This window comes from Lemur catta, chromosome 20 (genome assembly GCF_020740605.2).
Source record: "Lemur catta isolate mLemCat1 chromosome 20, mLemCat1.pri, whole genome shotgun sequence".
Classification (NCBI taxonomy): Eukaryota; Metazoa; Chordata; class Mammalia; order Primates; family Lemuridae; genus Lemur; species Lemur catta.
Window position 1 is genome coordinate 5,003,647 of NC_059147.1, and position 19,842 is coordinate 5,023,488.

The following is a 19,842-nucleotide window of genomic DNA, read 5'->3' on the forward strand; positions in this document are numbered from 1 at the left end:
TATCCTAGAAAATATATGCAAGTAAATAAACGTTTTCTTTTCTTCTTCTTTTTTGAGACAGAGTCTCACTTTGTTGCCCAGGCTAGAGTGAGTGCCGTGGCATCAGCCTCGCTCACAGCAACCTCGAACTCCTGGGCTTAAGCGATCCTACTGCCTCAGCCTCCCGAGTAGCTGGGACTACAAGCATGCACCACCACGCCCAGCTAATTTTTTTCTATATATATTTTTAGTTGGCTAGATAATTTCTATTTTTTTTTTTTAGTAGAGACGGGGTCTCGCTCAGGCTGGTCTCGAACTCCTGACCTCAAGCGATCCACCCGCCTCGGCCTTCCAGAGTGCTAGGATTACAAGCGTGAGCCACCGCGCCCAGCCAATAAACGTTTTCTTGATGAAATAATTCAGGAGTGATTTATCCTAAAAGCACTCAAATATGGCAAGAATGCAGCAAAAATATGACATCTGTTACTAGAAAAAAGACTGGTAGTTTTTAATAAGAGGCCCTTTTAAATCCTTAAAAAATAATAGATCATCTATTACTCTAATTGCTTAACTACAAGGACAGGCCTAAAGTTAATGTCAACGACAGCCTTAAAAATGACAAGTCACAATACAAACGCCTACTGATTCTTGTTTGTTTGGGGTTTTTCTTGGAGGATGGGAGAAGAGAAATTTATTAATTTTCTGGAAAATGAGGAGGTTGGCAGACTCCCATCTTGAAGTACCAATGTCCTCAAGCCTACTGATTCTTAGAAAAACCAAGGGATATGTATGTTTAGTCCTCAAAATGATAACCCCTGAGAGAAATGCACTGAAAAAGTTTGTAAAGTGCCTCCTTGGTTCTTTAACAGTGCTTCAACTGTGTACTTTTCCTCTTTTCCTTAAATGCATCTGTTGACAGCAACAGTACAAACTGGATAGAGGTAGATTGCCCAGTCCCATTCCACTGGGTCACTGAACAAAAAGGCAAAAATGCAATAGATGAATTCTACAAACCTGGAAAAGCTCAGAGAGGAATAAATGGAGCTTCTAGAAACATCAGCTCTAAACTAAGTTCCAAAGTGTTATTCCCAGTGATAAAATCATATCATTTTTGATACTCTGAAAACTCTCCAGAGCTGCAAATTCACACAGAAAATAAAACAGAAAAAAAAAAAAAATCAAGTGGAACCAAATTATTGTCCTCAAAATAATAGAGGGTCCACTAGGGCCCCTTACTGCTTCAGGTCCAACACCCCAACCAGGCAGACATGTGCTTAATCATCACTGTCTCTGAGCCTCTTTGCAATCAAACCAGAGCAGCTTATTTATTGACAGGTAAACCCTGACCAACTGTCTATTTTGACCTAGAGACAAAGTATATATACCAAGTTTACGTACAACACCACCTCTCTACTTACGGGAAGGCCATAGCTCTGGGGCTCCCAGCTCCAAATGCAGAATGAACAGCTATTAGACCTGGAAGGCCAGGTGTGCACACTCTTAAGAGAGATTTAAACTACTATTTCCATATAATTGGGAACAAGTTATATAATCAGGTTGTTTCCCATATTATAGCAGGCAGTCAACTAAAAGGAAGAGTGTCAAAAGCAGAGGAGAGATGGGTGACACATGGCTCATGGCAGTCACAGAATCAGACAGGGCAGTGTGGGGAAAGAGTGGAAAGCCCTTTCTGAGTTACCCAGGAAAAAGTGATTTCCTTTTACAGCTTCCACTTAATAAAAACAGCCATGGAACCTGATAAAGACTAGCATAAAAATGGTTAAAATATGGAGTTGTAGCAAGTGAAGGGACAAATCTCATCTACATGGAAAATTATCAACCTAGCTAAGTCAGGTGCTCTTATGCTACAGTTTCAGACTGACAAAGCCCAAATGTTATCTGGCCACCACTGTGCTGTCTAGCCATACACCGCAAACAATTTCCACTTACTCATCATTTGACTCATTTATGGTGACAAGGGGGAAAAAACCAAGTGAAGATATACATGATTGGCAGCATTAAGTAGGGTATTTCGGAATTTCTCACGGGTGTATATAAGCTGCAGACATCACACTAGACAGGCAAATAAACAAAGACTTTGCAGAAATACAGGAAAGGGTGGGCCTGGGCTGCTTTAGGGCATGGTTCACACAAAAGGATCCTATTGCTTAAGAACCCAAATTTCCTTTTAACTACTTCCCCCAACTAGTTGGGTCAAATGAGTGAGGTTTACTCATTAGCGCTTATGCAGCTAAAGACTTAAGTATCCAGTGATGCCAGGGCCTGAAAATCCCAACCTCAACTTCTGTTGGAGAAAACAGGGTGTGTGGGGGGTCTGGGGAGAGACATTATAGGCCCAAATCTCATTATCTGTATAACCCTGGACAAGATTTTTAAGCCATTTCATGCTATATACATTATGATTTTTTCCTTGCACTGTAGGTGTGAAGAGTACGTTTTTCAAAAATAAAGTACAGTGCCCGATATACACATAACAGGCATTTCAGCTTTAAGATCACAAATACTTGCTGAATTAAAAATATGGGCTCAGTTAAAATTTAATCTAAATTGATCATTGGAATAGCAACTATGAAGTTACAAATGGGTGGTAAAAAGCCACTTAAAAAATCCTAAACTGGCCACAGTGGCACTTTCCTGTAGTTCCAGCTACTCGGGAGGCTGAAATAGGAGGATCACTTGAGACTGGAAGTTCGAGTCCAGCCTGGGCAACACAGTGAGACTCCATCTCTTAAAAAGAAAAGAAAAATACCAAATTATCTTTAAGTTTTTAATTCATTTATTCATCAACAAATCTTAAGATTGAGTACCTACTGTATGCCAGGGGCTACAGATATTAGGGGTAGTTCAGTGAATAGCACAGACACGAAGCAGTTTCTTCATGGAATTTGGTCTAATCTAATTCACACTTAATATTGAGGCAACTAATGGAAAATAATGGCTGATTTTTTTCCAACTTAAAAAAATTTATTATTCACATAATATGAAAATAACCATTTTAAAGTGGCTAATTAAATGGCATTTACTAAGTTCACACTACTATGCAACCGTCACATCTAGTTCCCAACTATTTCCATCACTCCAAAATAAAACCCTACACCCATTAAGCAGTTTCTCCCATAGAATAAGGGTTAATTTCAATTACTGATATTTTCAGATCAATCTACATCAAATTAAGTATAAGTCTGTCTTCTCAGGGGAACACATCCTTTTGTAAAAGTGCTGCTTTTAAACTGAGACATCTGTGAATTCGAAGAAAATGCAAATCCTCCCAAAATCATCAGTTTTCAGAAACATTAACAAAAGTCAGCTTGCACATTTCCCTTAGTGCACTAACCAGTGGTTTTCAAGAGCTGGTACTGTACTCCAGTGTGTTAGGAAATACCTGGGGTGTCACAATGTCTGCGGAGGAAAACTGTGGGCAAAGGGGGGGTGAGATACAAAGTACTTCCTGTCACGGACAGATGGCACCACTCTGAATTCTAACAGTGACCCCTCTGAGAAATACGCTAGTTACTACTACAAAAGGGTTTTTTAAAGTATCATTATCACTTCTTATTCTATGTTAATTTGCATTTCTTATTCTTTGAACATCAATTTGGGAAATGTTTCCACATACAGAAAAGTGAAAAAGGATTAGTATTACTCACAATTGTGACCTAAATTTTTTACCATCATTTGGCTCAAGAAATCATAACAATGAGGAACTAGTGCTGGGCTTGGACTATCTACGGATGACTGAAGTTAGGTTTTACATTTTTACTTAGATAATGCTATGCAGCTATGGGTCATCTGCTGGGTTTCCCCCAATAGGGCTGCCAAAAAAGCAAAGTGAAATGACAATCAACAGTGTTACTTGGAAATGAAGACAAGCATGACATATTTTTACAGCCTATCTTCAAAACTTTAACATCTGAAATGCTAGCATTTTCTTTTCCTTTTTAACAGCAAAACAAAACATCAGTAATTCATTCAAACAATAAAAAGCAAAAGAATCCTTGTACTTTTAAAAACACATACTAAAATGTTTGTGGATAAAATAATATATTGAGATATCCTTCAAAGTAATAAAGGTGTAAGGCAGTAGGTGAGGTTAAGGTTGAAACAAAATTGGTCAAGAGTTGATAACTGTTGAAGCTGGGTGATGAGCTCATGGGGATTCATTGCATTACCTTGTGTATTCAGAAATTCTAATTAAAAATACTCACAAAACAAAAAAATTACAAATGCTGCCTCCCTATCCTGAGTTCAAACATAGGGAACTTTGAACTAACTTAACTTAGTATGTAAACAAACTGCAACCTAACAAGAGCACTCTTGTAGAAAAAAAAAACAACAAAACAGCTGAGTCTCAGCCAATCACAGGTTGGGAAATGATCAGACCATGCCCAAAGAAGGCAAATCCGGAGCCATAACCAATCAGGTTGTTTCTGTAGGTCACTTCCTCCTTCTGTCTATAAATACTGCCTGCCCACATCGCTGGGCAGGGCTTTGAACCTCTCCTGGCTCAGGGTACTGCCTGCTTGATTCATAAATCATTCCTTGCTCAAACAAACTCTGCCAAATTTAATTCGTCTCAAGTTTTTAACAACAGGATGACTGGCTATCAAAAAGGAAGGCAAATTTACCTGCCAGCTGGGGAAATGGCATGATAAAGATGTCCTTAAGGACAGGTCAAAAGGGAACCTACTACAGCAACTGAAACTCAGAGGGCAGTGACCTACTCCAAATCAAACAGCTGGTCCACAGTGGGCTGGAGACTGACCCTCACACTCTTCTTAGCCATGATATTAACCTGCCCCTTAGGAAAAAAACCCAGTCCCACACCACAGGTATAAAATCAAAATGCTAAGAGTGGTTCTAAGTCAGGCTAAATAGAAATGATGGTTTCAATTCTTTCACTAAAAGCAAACACTACAAACTTTTAGCAAGAGCAAAGGCCCACAATGAAGTTCAAACTGACCAATTTCCTTACAAAGGAAATTGTGATTGCTCCATCAACAGAAGTGAATCCCACCTACTACCACTGTACACTCCTGGCTAGAAAACAGGCATTCCAGCATAACAAGACAGAAAAATCTCTTTTTTAATCCAAATCTCCATCCTTATATTCAGAATCTAATGGTTTTCATAGTGTTGAGACCCTAATGACTTAAAGTCTCTATACTGCGTATCACCAGGCAATGTAATGTGAAAAGGTAAATTTTCTATAATCTCTTGTCTTTAGAAATATAAGTTCAGCAGGGTGAAGCAAAGTTCACAACTCCAGAAGACAGAATGAAAACCTTTCCAACCAGCTGGTTGTCCCCTTCAATCCCCCTGGTAAGGATATAGAGATCAACTAGACAAATGCATAGCGTAGTTCCTATATACATATATAATTCTGAGACATTACTTGGGGTCCTATTTAAAACTATAAAATAATTTGCAGAGTGGACTTACGTAATTGCAACATTGCTCCCATCTATAACAATGTGCTTCAAATCCGTTCTCCCAGGTTCATTTTTTAATTCCAACTTGTAGGGTACCTTTAGAGTATCTCGAAACCTTTGGACCCCTGTAACTGAGGAATCAATATGATCAGAAGGTCCTGCCAACCTTGCATCGGTAACCAAAGGTAGTAGCTGGGACAGTGGCACTGGTGGAGAAAGGGGTGGACAATTTGGCTTAGACTGAGGAGAGTTACAACATCCTGAACGTTTTTCACAGGTAGATTTCATATTATTTGGAAACAAGGGTTCTACTTGATGCGGCAAACCATTTTCAGGAAAAGCTGGACTTCTGGGCTGGTGACTTGAAGCTCCCCTTGAAACAAAATGGACTTCTTTAGGACTTGATGAGGCAACAGAAGGTGAGAGCCCGTCAGTTTCAAGGTCTACATTAAGAACATAGTTCTGGTTTGAAACCCAGATTTCATGTTTCTGTTCTGTCGGCACTGTTCTGAAAGTATTAATTTTGCAATTTGAGGTACATGGTTTAGCTTCTACTTTGAATGGTAACTGAGAAAATTTTTCTATCATATTTTGCTGTGTGTGAGTCTGTGTTTTCTTTGGAGTGGAATCTGTTGAAAGCTCCTTTATGCTGTTAGAAACATCTTTATTTTTGGTTTTGTTGCTCTCTGGACACATAGTATCAGGTGAAAATTCTCTGTCTTCTTGGAACCTTTTATTTTCTTTTTCAATTTCCTCTAAGAGCAATAATGGTTCAGTAGATGGCCCATACTCCCTAATAACCTTTTGAACAATTTCTTGGGAATAGCCCATGGTTTTAAAAAAGTTTACGAGGATGTTGTATTCCATCTCCGCAGTAGTGTCTTTTACATCTGGACTTAAATTTTCAGAACTGGTAGAAGAATCAGATAGGTCGATGATTACATTTCCGACTGAGGTCTTACTCTCATGTAAAAGCTCCCCCTCTTGAACATTTTCCAAAGAAAACTGCTTCTTGGTATGTCTTTCTTCAGAATCAGAAGATCTCCTTTTGTAACAAACTCTCTCTTTGGAAAGCGCTTCATCTACGGTTAGGCCATTTACTGGAACGAAAAGCACATCTGGTGAGCTAGAAAAGATTGAGTCCATTTGCTTTGTAAGCTCAGTAACAGGAGTCCCAGCTTTATTTCTTTCATCTTCCTGCAAAACAATTTCATCTTTGGAAATATTTAGCCCTGTGGCAGCATCCTGCGTAAACTCTGTTTGTTTAGAATCTCTAATTTCAATAACATCATCATCTCCTGTTTCAAATAGATTCTCCTCACCTTGTGTGAGCGTCAAAAGTTCTTTTTTCAATGAAGTGGGCAAAATTAACAAATCCATTGTATAATTGTCTGCACGGGCTTCAACAAATTGTCTGAATTCCCTTTTCACCTCTGATTCTTTCTGACTGCTGGGTAGGTTCTCATTATTCTCAAAGAGTTTTACAAACTGTTGAATGTGACTCCTAGCCATGACTACGGCCTCGGCACTTCCTCGGATGCCAAGCAGGCCAATATCCAGAATGCAGAGGTCGGCACAAGTATCCTGAATCAAGCTCTTCAGAAACAGGCTCTCTGCCCCAACGAAAATGCAGTGCATGGCCTTGGGGTAACATTCCCTTTCTTCTAGCTCAGGTTCACAGATCCCTTTAATATATTCCTATAAAGAAAGAGAACATAAGAAATTAGATCAATTTACAAAAGCTCCTTACAGCACGTACTAAGTTACACATGTAATTCCAAAGCTGGGTTTATTTACATCTATGAAAAACAAACATCTTTGCTTGCTACCAGTTACTACCATGACAAAAATCAAGAGATAAAACAATCAAATCAAATGATTTACTAGAGAACAAGCCTTGACTTTTGCTTTGATACTATGACCCTTGATTTACAGATATAACAAAAACCATTCTTGGTCTCCAGATTTCTTGAAGGCATTTAGAAAGAACAAGATATAAGAAAAAAAAAATTTTCCAGCTGGTTGGAACAATCTATATCCTACATATAATAACTCTACATCTATTTTCTAAAGAAGACCAGCCTGTTTAAACTAAATGCAGCCCTCACAGAAGCAGAAAATGCTGGACATTACGGACATTCTCAGATGCTGGTATTGAAGGAGGCCTGCAAGTGGCAAGAAAGGGATTCGGGTTCTTTAATAATCAGGCTGCTACTGGAGGCAGAAGTGTGAAGCGTGCGTGTGCACACACACACACACACACATCTGTTAATAACTTTGGTTCTCAAATCAGTGTCTTAGTCTCAAATTCCAGCCATATGAATGGCTCAAATTACCAATCTTTCTAGGCTCAGTTTCTTCAACTGTAAAAGAGATAAGGATAGTACAATTGCAGGGGTCTTGAGGGAATGAATGTGAAAGTCTTGACAGTAGGGCCTTACACATAGTAAGTGCTTACTAAATATGAATGACATTCTTACTTATTAGTGAAATCATTCTGGACAGACATTTGTAAGAAACGAGCCTGGTGATACGTGATCTACAAACTAAAATTAGAATGGTATTCCCAAAAATGATGTTATGTAAAAGTTCAACCTGTGTGGCACCAGTCAGAGGCTTTATAAGCTTGCGCCTACCATACAGTTGCTACGCTGATGGCCACACTGCTTCAGTTAGAATTTATATTCAAACACGTGTATACCTATTACTTATGCATCTATAATCGGGAACTACAACGTCAACACCAGATACATGAGTAAAACGTCACAGAGAACAAGTGCTACCTAAGAGTATGACATTCAGCTATGATTTTTTGGGTCCCTGCGTCCTTCTGAATGTGCCTGGAGCGCCTGTGGTCTTGGCGGTGCAGCACAGAGATAACTGGTGCTGAACAGCGGAGCTCTGTCTTTTAATAGCGCCGTTTGCTATTTTTGTCAACAGGGTAACTGAGTTAAACACAAAGTTCCAGTAAACTTATCATCCCTTTTTCCTGAATGAGCAGCAGTGTTAAACACTGACGTCAGCATCCCTGAAGATCTTCAAAAAAGCAACATTTAGCTATCACTTGTTTGAAATTACGCTGCATTAAGGTTGTGGCTTTAAGTTTTTTTTTTTGTAAACATTTTATTTCAAAATAGTTACAGGTCTGTAAGATGTTGCAAAAGTAGTACATAAAGATCCTGTGTACTCTTCATCCAGTGATTCCCCTGATCACTACATCTTACATAATTATAGTACAATATCAAAATCAGGACATTTACATCAACACATTATGTATACATAGTTCTATGCCATTTTATCACACGTGGCTTCGTGAAACTAGGCAAGATACAGAACTATTCCATCACCACAAACATTTCCTTCATGTTACCCTGTACAGTCATGCTCACCCACTCATACCTTCTTCCATCTTAGCTCCTGGCAACCACTTATCTTTTTTCATCTTTATAATTTTTATATAAATGGTATTTATACAACACGCGACTTTTGAAGTTGGCTTATGTTCTTGAAGTCCATCCAAGTTGTTGCATATATCAGTAATTCATTCCTTGTTGCCACTTAGTGGTACTCCATGGTACATCTGAACCAGTTTTTTAACCATCTACTACTGAGGGACATTTTAGTTGTTCCTGTTTGGAAATATTACAAATAAAACTGCTATAAACAATCAAGCATGGGTTTTTATGTAAACTCACATTTTCATTTCTCAGGGATAAATGCCCAAGGGAGCAACTGCTGGGTCACGTGGTAAGTGTATGTTTAGTTTACCATCAATATACCCTCTTCAGCTAAATATCTGCCATTTTCTAACTGGACTGTATTTTACTATTGAGTTTTGAGAGTTGTTTATACATTGTAGGTGAGTATTTTGTCAGATATGTTATTTGCAGTGTTTTTTCCTAGCTATAGTTTGTTTTCCCAGCATCTTAACAGGGTGTTTTGTGACAAGTTTTTAATTTTAAGAAAGTTCAGTTTATTGATTTTTTTTCCTTCACAAAATCATAGGTCCTGAAGATTTCTCCTATATTATTTTCTAAGTTTTACATTTAAATCTATGACCCATTTTGAGTAGACTTTTGTATAAGGTATGAGGTTTAAGCTGAGATTGTCTTTGCTTATGGATATTAAATTGCTCTAGCACCATTTCTTGAAAAGACTATCCTTTCACCATTTAATTGCACCTTTGTCAAAAATCAGTTGGCCATACTTGTGTGGCCTTACTTCTGGTTCCCTATTCTGTTCCATCAATCTCTGTAACTGTCCCTTCGCCAATCCCATACCATTTTGATTGCTGTGCTTGTAGGATGTCTTGAAATTGGGTAGTGACGGCTCCCTTTTTATTGTTCCTTTAACAATTGTTTAATTATTCTATTTTTTTTGGCCTTTCCATATAAATTTTAGAATCATCTTATCTACAAACTACCTTACTAGAATTTTGTCAGCAATTGTGTGTCAGCAACTGACATCAATCTGGATGGTAACTGACATCTGCTGAGTTTTCTAATCCATGAACCTGGTACATCTCTCCATTTATTTAGATCTTTGCTTTCTTTCATCGGCATTTTTAGTGTTGAACATACAAAGTCCTGTACATGTTTTGCTAGATTTACACTTAAGAATTTCATTTTTCTGAGTGACTGTAAATGGTACTGTATTTTAAATTTTATTTCCTATGTGTTCATTGCTAGTATATAAAATACAATTGATTTTTACATGTTGATCATGTATCCTACAATCTTCCTCAACTCACTTATTCCTAGGATTTTTTTTTGTGCGTGTAGTTTCCTGGGAATTTCTATGTAGACAATTATGTCATCTACAAATATTTTTTCTTTTCTGATTTATATTCCTTGTATTTTTGTTTTCTTTATTTACTGCAGTGGCTACAAAGTCCAGCACTATGTTGAAGAGCAGTAGCGAGAACTGACATGCTTGCTGTGTTCATGATCTAAAGGGAAGCACATTCAGTTTTTCACCATAAAGAATGTTAGATGGAGATTTTCTGAAGATGTTCTCTTTTCTTTCCTTCCTTTCCTTTCCTTTTCTTTCTCTTTTAAGATTATACCATATTTTTACTGTATTTATAGATGTTCTTTATTACATTGAGGAAGCTACCTAGCTTTCTAGGAACATGAACATGAATGGGTATTGAAATTTGTCAAATGCTTTTATGACATCAATTAATACAATCTTGTGAATTTTTTCTTCTTCAGCCTGTTAATATGGTGGGTTACATTAATTTTTGAATACTGAACCAGCCATGCATCCCTGGAATAATCCCTACATGCTCATGGTGTGTAATTCTTTTATATATTGAATTCTATTTGCAAGTATTTTGTTAAGAATTTATGCATCTTTTGCATTTATATTCATAAAGGACTTTATAGTTTTCCTTTTTGGTTAGGTTTTTGTGTGGGTTTCGCATCAGGCTAATTAACACTTGCTATACATGAGTTAGGAAGTGTCCTCTCCTCTTGTATTTCCTGGAAGAGACTGTGTAAAACTGATATTCTTCTGAAAACATTTTGTAGAATTCTCCTGTGAAACAAGCTTGCCCTGGAGATTTCTTTTATGGGAGTTTAAAAATTATTAACTCAATTTCCTTAATATCTATCTAAGGCTATTTAAATCAGCTATTTTATATTAGGTGAGTCATGGTAGTTTGTGCCCTTTGAGGAATCGGTCCATCTCACCTAAGTTACCAAATTCATTAATGTAGAGTTGTTTGTAGTATTTCCTTATCTTTTTGAAGTCTGCAGTCTGCAATGATACACTGTTTAATTCCTGATATTAGTAATTTGCATCCTCTCTAATGTAAGCATTTAAGTGTTATCAATTTCCCCTTCATCGTTGCTTTAGCAGCATCCCCAAATTTTGATACACTGTATTTTCTTTTAGTTCAATGCATTTTTCAAAATTTCCTTTGACTTATGAATTATTTACAAGTGTTTACTTGTTTAGTTTCCAAGTATTTGGAGATTTTCCTGTAACTTTCTGTTACTGATTTTTAGTTTGATTCTTTTCATCAGAACACAAAATGATTTCAATTCTTTTAAATTTACTAAGATTTGTTTTGTGGCCTAGGATAAAGTCCACCTTGATAATTCTGTGGATGGTTGTAAAGAATGTGTTCTGTTGTTGTTGAGTAGAATGCTCTGTAAATGTGTATTAGATCCAGTTGGTTGATGGTGATGTTGAGTTCTAGATCGTTGCTGATTCTATTTAATGGTTCTATCAATTGCTGAGAACAGTGTTGAAGTCTCCAACTATAATTGTGGATTTGTCAAGTTCTCCTTTCAGTTGTCAGTTTTTGCTTCACATATTTTGCAGCTCTACTGTAAGGAATGTACACATTTGGAATTGTTACATAATGTCTTCCTGAATAGACCCTCTTAATACGTAATGTCTGTTTATCTCTGGTAATTTTCTTTGTTCTGAAGGTTACTATGACTGATAGTAATATGGTCACTCCAGTTTTCTTCTGATTAATGTTTGTATGATATATGCTTTTCCTTTAACTTGCCTATATTATTATATTTGAAATATTAAGTAAGTTTCTTAAAGACACCATATAGTTGGGTTATATGTTTTTAATTCATTCTGACAATCTCTTTCATTTACTATCTGTTTTTAATGTAATTATTGGTAAATTTGGATTTAAGTCTTCCATTTTATTTGTTTCCTGTTTGTTCCCTATATTTGATTCCTGTTCTCCCTTTCTGGACTTCTCTTGCATTATACAACATTCTTAGTATTATAATTTTACTATATCTATTCATATAGTTGTTTAAGTAGTCATGCTAGCAATTACAATATCCATAATTTTTACAGTCCACTTATAATCAATATTCTATCATTTCATAAAACCTTACCACCTGTACTAATCATGTTTTTTATTTTCTGTATCTTACGATGTTCTCACATCTTTGCAGGCCGTTCAGAGCTGGGGAGAGACTGCCCTTCCCAGGGCTAGCTAATTTTTAGGGGTAGTGGAGAGCTTGTCTGGAGCATGCCTTTCCTGTGTAGACTGTTGGATCCAGTGCTCTGTCCCTACTCAGTTCATTACCTAACTCACACACCAAGCCCATATTGCCCTGCTTTAAATCAACCTAGGGCCAGGTACCAGACAACTAGTGATAGTCCCTATAAAGCCATTGGGATTATTCAAACTAGCCAATCTTAACACATTAACTGCCATATGAGTTGTATTTAACTCACGCTAGTTTTGAGCCTGGGGCCTCACGAAGCACATGTAACTCACATGTCTCTTTACCTTGGGAGCTGCGTGGTGTCCAGGCAACTCACGCTGCCATGCTGTAGCATACATGTTATGTGATGGGTGGCTCCCTGTGCAAAACCCTGCAGTTGCTTCATGAAAATCTTACTTATTGATGCTCTTATTGTTATATTTAATATTGACAATTTAACTGCATATAACTCATGCAAAGAAAACAATAAAAAAATAACAAATTTTTCATTAAATTAGAAAGGATCATTTGTTTTTGAAGTTCTTATTCTATTTTCATAATAAAATGTCATGGACCCAAGGAAAACATTTTTTTTCTATTGTGGCAGTCAATGAGTTAAACTGTTTACCCCTCCCTGCCTTGCCTTTCTCATGGAAACCCTAATAAAGTCTCTGGCCTAGGCCTTCCCCTTGCCCCTGCTTCTGTCTCCTGATCAACCAAAACCTGATGCTTCCTCTGTGGCCCTGCACGGTGGGTGCGGCAAGTCTCCTTCTCTCAGTAAATGTAAGTAACAAATTCTCCATCAGTGGAACTGATCTCTCTGTGCTGTCCAATCACTCACCTACCTCTGTAAATTCAAATCCCATGGGTACAAATTTTAGAACACCATCATATAGGTTTCTTTATCCTTGGTCCTTTTACTGTCTTTCTTCACTTTATGTTAAAGCTGTCTCATACCTTGTATCTACATACATTTGAAATCATAACAGACAAGGTTATAATTTTGCTTTCAATGATCAAACCCATTTTAAAGGACTCAAGAGGAGAAAGTAACCTATTACATTTACCCAGATATTTACCATCTGTGTCTGAAGAACTTCCCTCAGGGATTCTTTTGGAGCAAACTGCTGGTAATGACTTCTCTTTAGTTCATCTTCAACTGAGAATGCTTTATTTCACCTTCATTCTTGAAGGATAATTTCACTGGACAGGGAACTCTGGGTTAACAATTCTTTTCATTCATCACTTCAAAAACATTGTGCCACCTCCTTCTGGCTTCCATGGTCCCCTGCGTATAATGTGTTTTCTCTGGATGCTTTCAGGATTTTTAATTTGTCTTCACTTTTCAGCAGTGTGCGTATGACATGTCTGGGTGTAGAATTCCTTGGGTTTATTCTTTTTGTGTTCACTGAGCTTCTTAAATCATTATGTTTATATCTTTTGCCAGATTTGGGAAGTGTTCAACAATTATTTCTTCAAATATTTTATTAGCACCACACACTTTCTCCTCTTCTCACCCCAACTCCAAGGTTCAGATTAATTTTAAATTTTCTATCTTCAAGTTCACTGACTCTTTCCCTCTGCCATCTCCACTTTAAAATTGAGCCCATCTAGTAAGTTTTTATTTAGGTTATTGGACTTTTCAATTTTCAGCTTGCCATTTGGTTCTTCTATCTTCTATTTCTTTGCTGAAACTTTTAACTTTTCTATTGGTTTCTCCTGTATTTCTGGATTGCCTGTTGTGTTTCCATAATAGTGTTTTCATAATAGACATTTTACTCTTTTATCAGATAATTCCAACATCTGTGTCATTTCAGCAATGGTTTCTGCTGCCTTTACCCATAAGAACTGAGATTTTCCTAGTTCTTCATATGCCAAGTAATTTTGTACTGTATCTATTTTGTGAAATATTATGAGACTGGGTCTTGTTTAAATCCTATGACTGTTGGCACTCTTGTTTTAGAAGAGAGCTGACCTAATTAGATTCAGGCTGCAAGCTGCAATCTGTCCTCTGTGAGCTGTGGTTCCAATGTCAGTTCAGTTTTCAAAGCCTCTACAATGCTATTTGTATCTGTCCCATAAGTATGCCACCATATGGCCATTCTGGGACTTGGATGGTGGTCTTTGTTAGTTCAGCTTTCAGAAGACTTTCTTACGCTGATTAGAAAGAGATCCATGCATGTGTAGCTTAGGGATGAGCCTAGGAGATGATAAACAACTTTATGGCTCACTTTCCTCAACTCCTTTCCCTCTGCAATCTACTGGTGCTTTCTGGGTTTCCTGAGGCTCTTCTTTTGGGCTGGGGCTTTGATTACTCCACTCTGCCTGTATTACACTTCGGCAGCTGTGCCTGGGTCCAGCCGGAGGACATAAAGAGAAAAATCAATGGAGACTGGTCCCACAACTCTGCTAATCAGAGAGAAAGGTTCTCTTCCCTCAGAACGTTGGCTCCTCAAGCTTTCATCACTACCACATGACTGTTTGGGGGCTGGAGTGCATGAGAATGAAGGAAAGAAAAAGAAAACACAGGAATTTTTGGTTTAGGTGTTCCCTTTTCTGTCCCTTGAGCCAAAGCCAGAGGGCTTCTCCTGGTGCTCCTTCTGTGCCCTGGGAGCCATTTCCACTTCCAGGTTAGCTGTGTTGTATCCAGTTCTGGAGGATAACAGGAAAAAATGGTAAACTCTCCCTGCTTTGGTGGTATTTTGAATCCTGGTGTTTTCCAATCCACTTGCTACTGTTTACTCTTCAGAGTCCTCTATGCATGCTGTCTGGGTTTCACAGCTGTATTCAGTAGGACTGATAGGATGGAGTGCGCTTACCCTACTTGAGTTAGAACCTCTTTGCTGCCCTTTTAATACAAGTGATGCTTCCCGTCTCACAAGGTTAAGTGAAGTACAGGCACTTTGATAAGGAAACGTGATCCCATTTCCTCAGTGGGCTGCTAGCACCAATTAGCCAAGCTAAAGAGATTTTTTTCTCCAGGTAAAGACTTCCAGAACAAATACTCTCTCAAAGAGGGGCTGATTCCCTAAGTCACCCGAGGTAAAGCTTACGATCAACAGATTCTGCCCAGACACAGAGCAAGTGGCTTTTCAGATTTAGCATGAAACGTAAAAAACACCCATATTGGAAATAAGGCCCAAATATAAAAGAAACCAATAAAGTAGAACACAAAATAAAGAGAACTGGAGGAAACTAGGTAATACAGGGTACAAAAGAAAACTAAGACAAAATTTTACCAGTTTTAAACAGATACAGGATGATGGTGAACTCACAAAACAGGAATCACGATGCTAAAAGAAGGGAAGGGAAGGAAGTTGAGGGTAGGAAAAGGAAAGAAATCATAATAGGAGTGCTGGCAAATTAAGAATATGATGGCCAAAATGAGAGTCAATAGAAGAACTGAAAGACAAAGTGGAAGAAATCTTTCTAAAAGTACCATAAAAACAAAGAAATGGGAAAAATAAAAGAGGCCTTAACGGTCCATCGAGGATATCCCAAATCCAAACAACTGCCATTCCAAAAAGACAGAGCGAAATTAATAGAGAAATAACACAAAATCATTTCCTGGAACTACAAGACACAAGACCTCGTGCAAAATTAGTGAGAAAATTACATCACAACTTTTGGGGACACAGACCCCACCTTGGAAGGGTCCACAGAATACCTAATCACGTTTACTTTCAATAGACCCACGAGAGAAACCCTGGAGGCAGGGTGGGAACAGGCCACACAAAAGAAGGACATCAGAATGTCACAAATTCTCAAAAGCAATTCTGGATGATGGGGGTGGAGGGCAGTAATACATCCAAAATTCTAAGGGAAGATAATTTTCAATCTATAATTCTAAACCTATCCATATTACATATCAAATATAGGGTAAAGACATTTCTAACATGCTAAAGGCCCAGAAAATTACTCCCATGGATCCTTTTTCTTAGGAAAACATTTGACAGCAAAGTTCACCAAAAATATGGAGGGAGAAGTAATTAGGACTACTATCTAAGAATAGCAAGTGGAAGTCCAAAGATGATGGCTGTGCAGCAGACAAGCTGAGGAACCAGCTGATTGGAGGAGGGAAGAGGGCTCTAGGGGTGTTCTCCCAGAAAATGAGACCAAATGAATAGAGGACATGGAGAAATACTTGTAAAATATTAGAGATACACATAAAGCAAATTTCACAGGTGGACAAAAACACAGCAGATAAAAATTCCAGGAAAAATTAAAAGCTGTACCAGAAAGAAAACATAATGTAGTAAAGTACTTGGCTCTGCAGTAACATTTATGTAAGTCATAATTATATAAGGCCTATTTCTTATTTTAAATACAAAAAAACTATATTGGGAAAACAGGGGTAGTTTTTGTCTCACCTATTTTAAATAGAGTGAATAATGCCTGAAGCTGGTGAGGAGCAGCACAGCTGACTTTTGAACAAGGCAGGAGTCAGGGACACTCACCTCCCCCTTGAACACAGTAAAAAATCCACAAATAACTTGACTTCTCAAAAACTTAACTACTAACAACCTACTGCTGACTGAAAGCCTTACCAGTAACATAGTTAATTAACACATATTTTATATGTTATATACTGTATTCTTATAATAAAGTAAGCCAGAGGAAAGAAAGTCATTTAGAAAATCATAAGGAAGAGAAAATTTATTTACTATTTATTAAGTGGAAGTGGATCATCATAAAGGTCTTCATCCTCATCATCCTCACGTTGCGTAGGCTGAGAAGGAAGAAAAAGAAGGGTTGGTCTTGCTGTCTCAAGAGTGGCAGAGGTGGAAGGAAATCCATGTATAAATCTGCACAGTTCAAACTTACGTTGTTCAAGGGTCAACAGCCTATAATTTATAACTATTTGGGTAACCATCAGAACAGCTAAAGACAGTAAACAGTAGTTGCCTCTAGGAAGCTGGGGAGTGTTAGAAGCAAGAGACTGCTGTTCTTCACTATAAACCTTACAGTACTACTTAATTTTCTTTCTCTCTTTCTATACATCCTTGAGACAGAGTCTTGCTCTGTCGCCCTGGGTAGAGTGTGGTGCGTGCCATGATGCCCGGCTAATTTCTCTATTTTTAGTAGAGACAGGGTCTTGTTCTTGCTCAGGCTGGTCTTGAACTCCTGAGTTCAAGCAATCCTCCTTGCCTTGGCCTCCCAGAGTGTTAGGATTACAGGTGTCAGCCACCGTTCCTGGCCATATTTTTCTATTTTAATTCATGTGTATACATTATTTTGGTACACTTCCACCTTCTAATTTTAATTAAAAAATTTAAAAAGTGAATGCATAACATGCTGTGATGTGCTACTGAGTTTTGGCCCTAATTTTGAGTTTTGCTTGCTTGTTGCCCCACATTTTAGATAAGCAATGTTAGCAGTTATGAAATACCATTAGTGATTCATCCTTGAAACAAACTTCAACGATTACTTCTCTGTTAATTTTCTAGATTAGTTTAATTGAAGAGTATTATGCAAAAAGAGCTGTTCAAAAACTATTATATCCCTAAGTAATTATATGGACTTCAGATGTTCTCAATACCATGCAACCAAAAGAAAATGTAAAATTAAACTGGATGTTGAGGCAGATAAGTAACAGCAAAAAGATTAGTGAATGATTTGAATTTTTTAATATAATCCTTAAGCCCCTATATTTTCTATCAATGTAAGTCAATTTTATACATTTGAACCTACAGAAAATTCATTTTATAAAATTCTCAATCTGATGTGTTATCTACAAACAAATCCATTTACTTTTCATAGCATATATGATTCCTTCACAGAAAGTGATATTCGTGGGATATATCCAGATACTGTTTAGATTACTATCTCTTGGAGGAAAAATAAATTAAGTGAAAGTCAGATCCTCTGAGAACATTACAGAATGTTCTCCGGAGAGGCTACTATGTCCTAGGAGGAGTAAGTGCGGGGAAGACCAGCAGAGAAATGCGCAACACAGGCAGAGTTGTCTGATATTATCCCACAAGTAACTAAAACTGATACTGAATGATTACTTGCATAGTTTTGGGAAAGAGCTGTACAAAAAGCCATTATTGCTTCACATGTACAAAACCCATTTTTTGGTGTGCCCCCAAAGAAATTATCCCTTGAGACGCAGACTCATTTTTTTCATTAATGATTTACTCTCATGAAGTACCGAGTAGCAACAATTATTATACTCAAGTTCAGAAGTGAACAGTTTAAGCATACAGCTTATTACATTTTAGGAGATGTTTGGCCATCACTTGTTTGATAGGAAAGATTCTGTAGACCCAAATATCCATCATTTGCATTTGGCTGTATTTGGTATCTGAATATTTTCAATGTTAGTTAAAAACTGTCTCCTCCATCCTGCAATATTTTTACTGTTTTACTTTACTCAGGCTTTTAAGAAAAAAAGGGGGGGAGGATATAAAATAAGTTCCCTTTCGTTTCTACCTTCTTCAAACTCACCTTTTCTCAACTCTATCACAACATTTACTATCGAGAGAGAAGCTCCAGGTAATTTCTGCCATTCAAAACATAGCTAAAACGAGAAATGATCAAAGCAGTTACACAAGTCTGCAGGTTTGACCTGGGGAAAAGGTTTCTCCACACCACTATTCACCATCTACTATCTCTTAGTATTAGTACACACTTCAGAGGCTTTATCAGCTTTTCCCAGGTTACATATTCTTAGAAGCAGCTGACTGCAAGCACAGCAAAAACAGCATAGGGTACTACCTGCAGATCACATAAAAGCAAACGATACCTGACACACAGGGTGCAAAAACAAATGTAAGGACCAGGCATGGTGGCTCACGCCAGTAATCCTAGCGCTCTAGGAGGCTGAAGGATCACTTGAGCCCAGGCATTCAAGGTTGTGGTGAGCTATGATGATGCTACTGCATTCTAGCTGGGGCGACAAAGCATGACTGTCTCAAAAAAATGTAAGGCAGACACGATGGTTAAAAACCATAGCAACCAGACCAGCTCTGACATGGGCAGATCTAACATACTTTGCCAGGTACCAGGACCATCACTGTGCTATGCTATAATATAACAGAAGATGTTCAAGTCCATCACAATCATTGAGGAAAGAGAAACCATGCAGGCAAGGAAGCTCTTAATATATTACAGACAGATTTATAAAATGTTTCACATCAGTAGTTCTCAACTTTGGCTGCACACTTAAGGATCTAAAGAATATTTTTAGTATTTAGGAGACTTGTATAAATGCTGTTCTATATTATCTCTAACAGAAAAGAGAATTAATATGACTTTTAGATATTAACATGAGCCCTACAGCACGAATTAGAAGTACCATATAAATATACAACCCTTTTAACATCATTAATCTACAAATCTGTAACAGATCTCTATCTGGCCATCTTTAATAACAGTGCTACAAAACTAATAATACCCATATTAGCCATTTTCCCAATATACTTTCAATATTTGCTTTCTGT

At 37.6% G+C, this 19,842-nt stretch overlaps 1 protein-coding gene across 2 annotated transcripts in view; it reads right to left on the reverse strand.

The window, feature by feature from the left end:
• Positions 1-19,842, reverse strand: part of N4BP1 (NEDD4 binding protein 1) — a 58,605-nt gene that overhangs the window by 15,914 nt on the left and 22,849 nt on the right. The window contains exons 1-2 of one of the 2 annotated variants that reach the window (XM_045533102.1): positions 17,062-17,091; positions 5,440-7,127 (exon numbers count right to left, since the gene is read on the reverse strand). In XM_045533102.1, the coding sequence (XP_045389058.1) occupies positions 5,440-7,067 (1,628 nt within the window). In that variant the 5' untranslated portion in view covers positions 7,068-7,127; positions 17,062-17,091. Of the gene's footprint in view, positions 1-5,439; positions 7,128-17,061; positions 17,092-19,842 lie in introns of those variants that run through there. The other variant, XM_045533101.1, reaches the window with a different exon arrangement.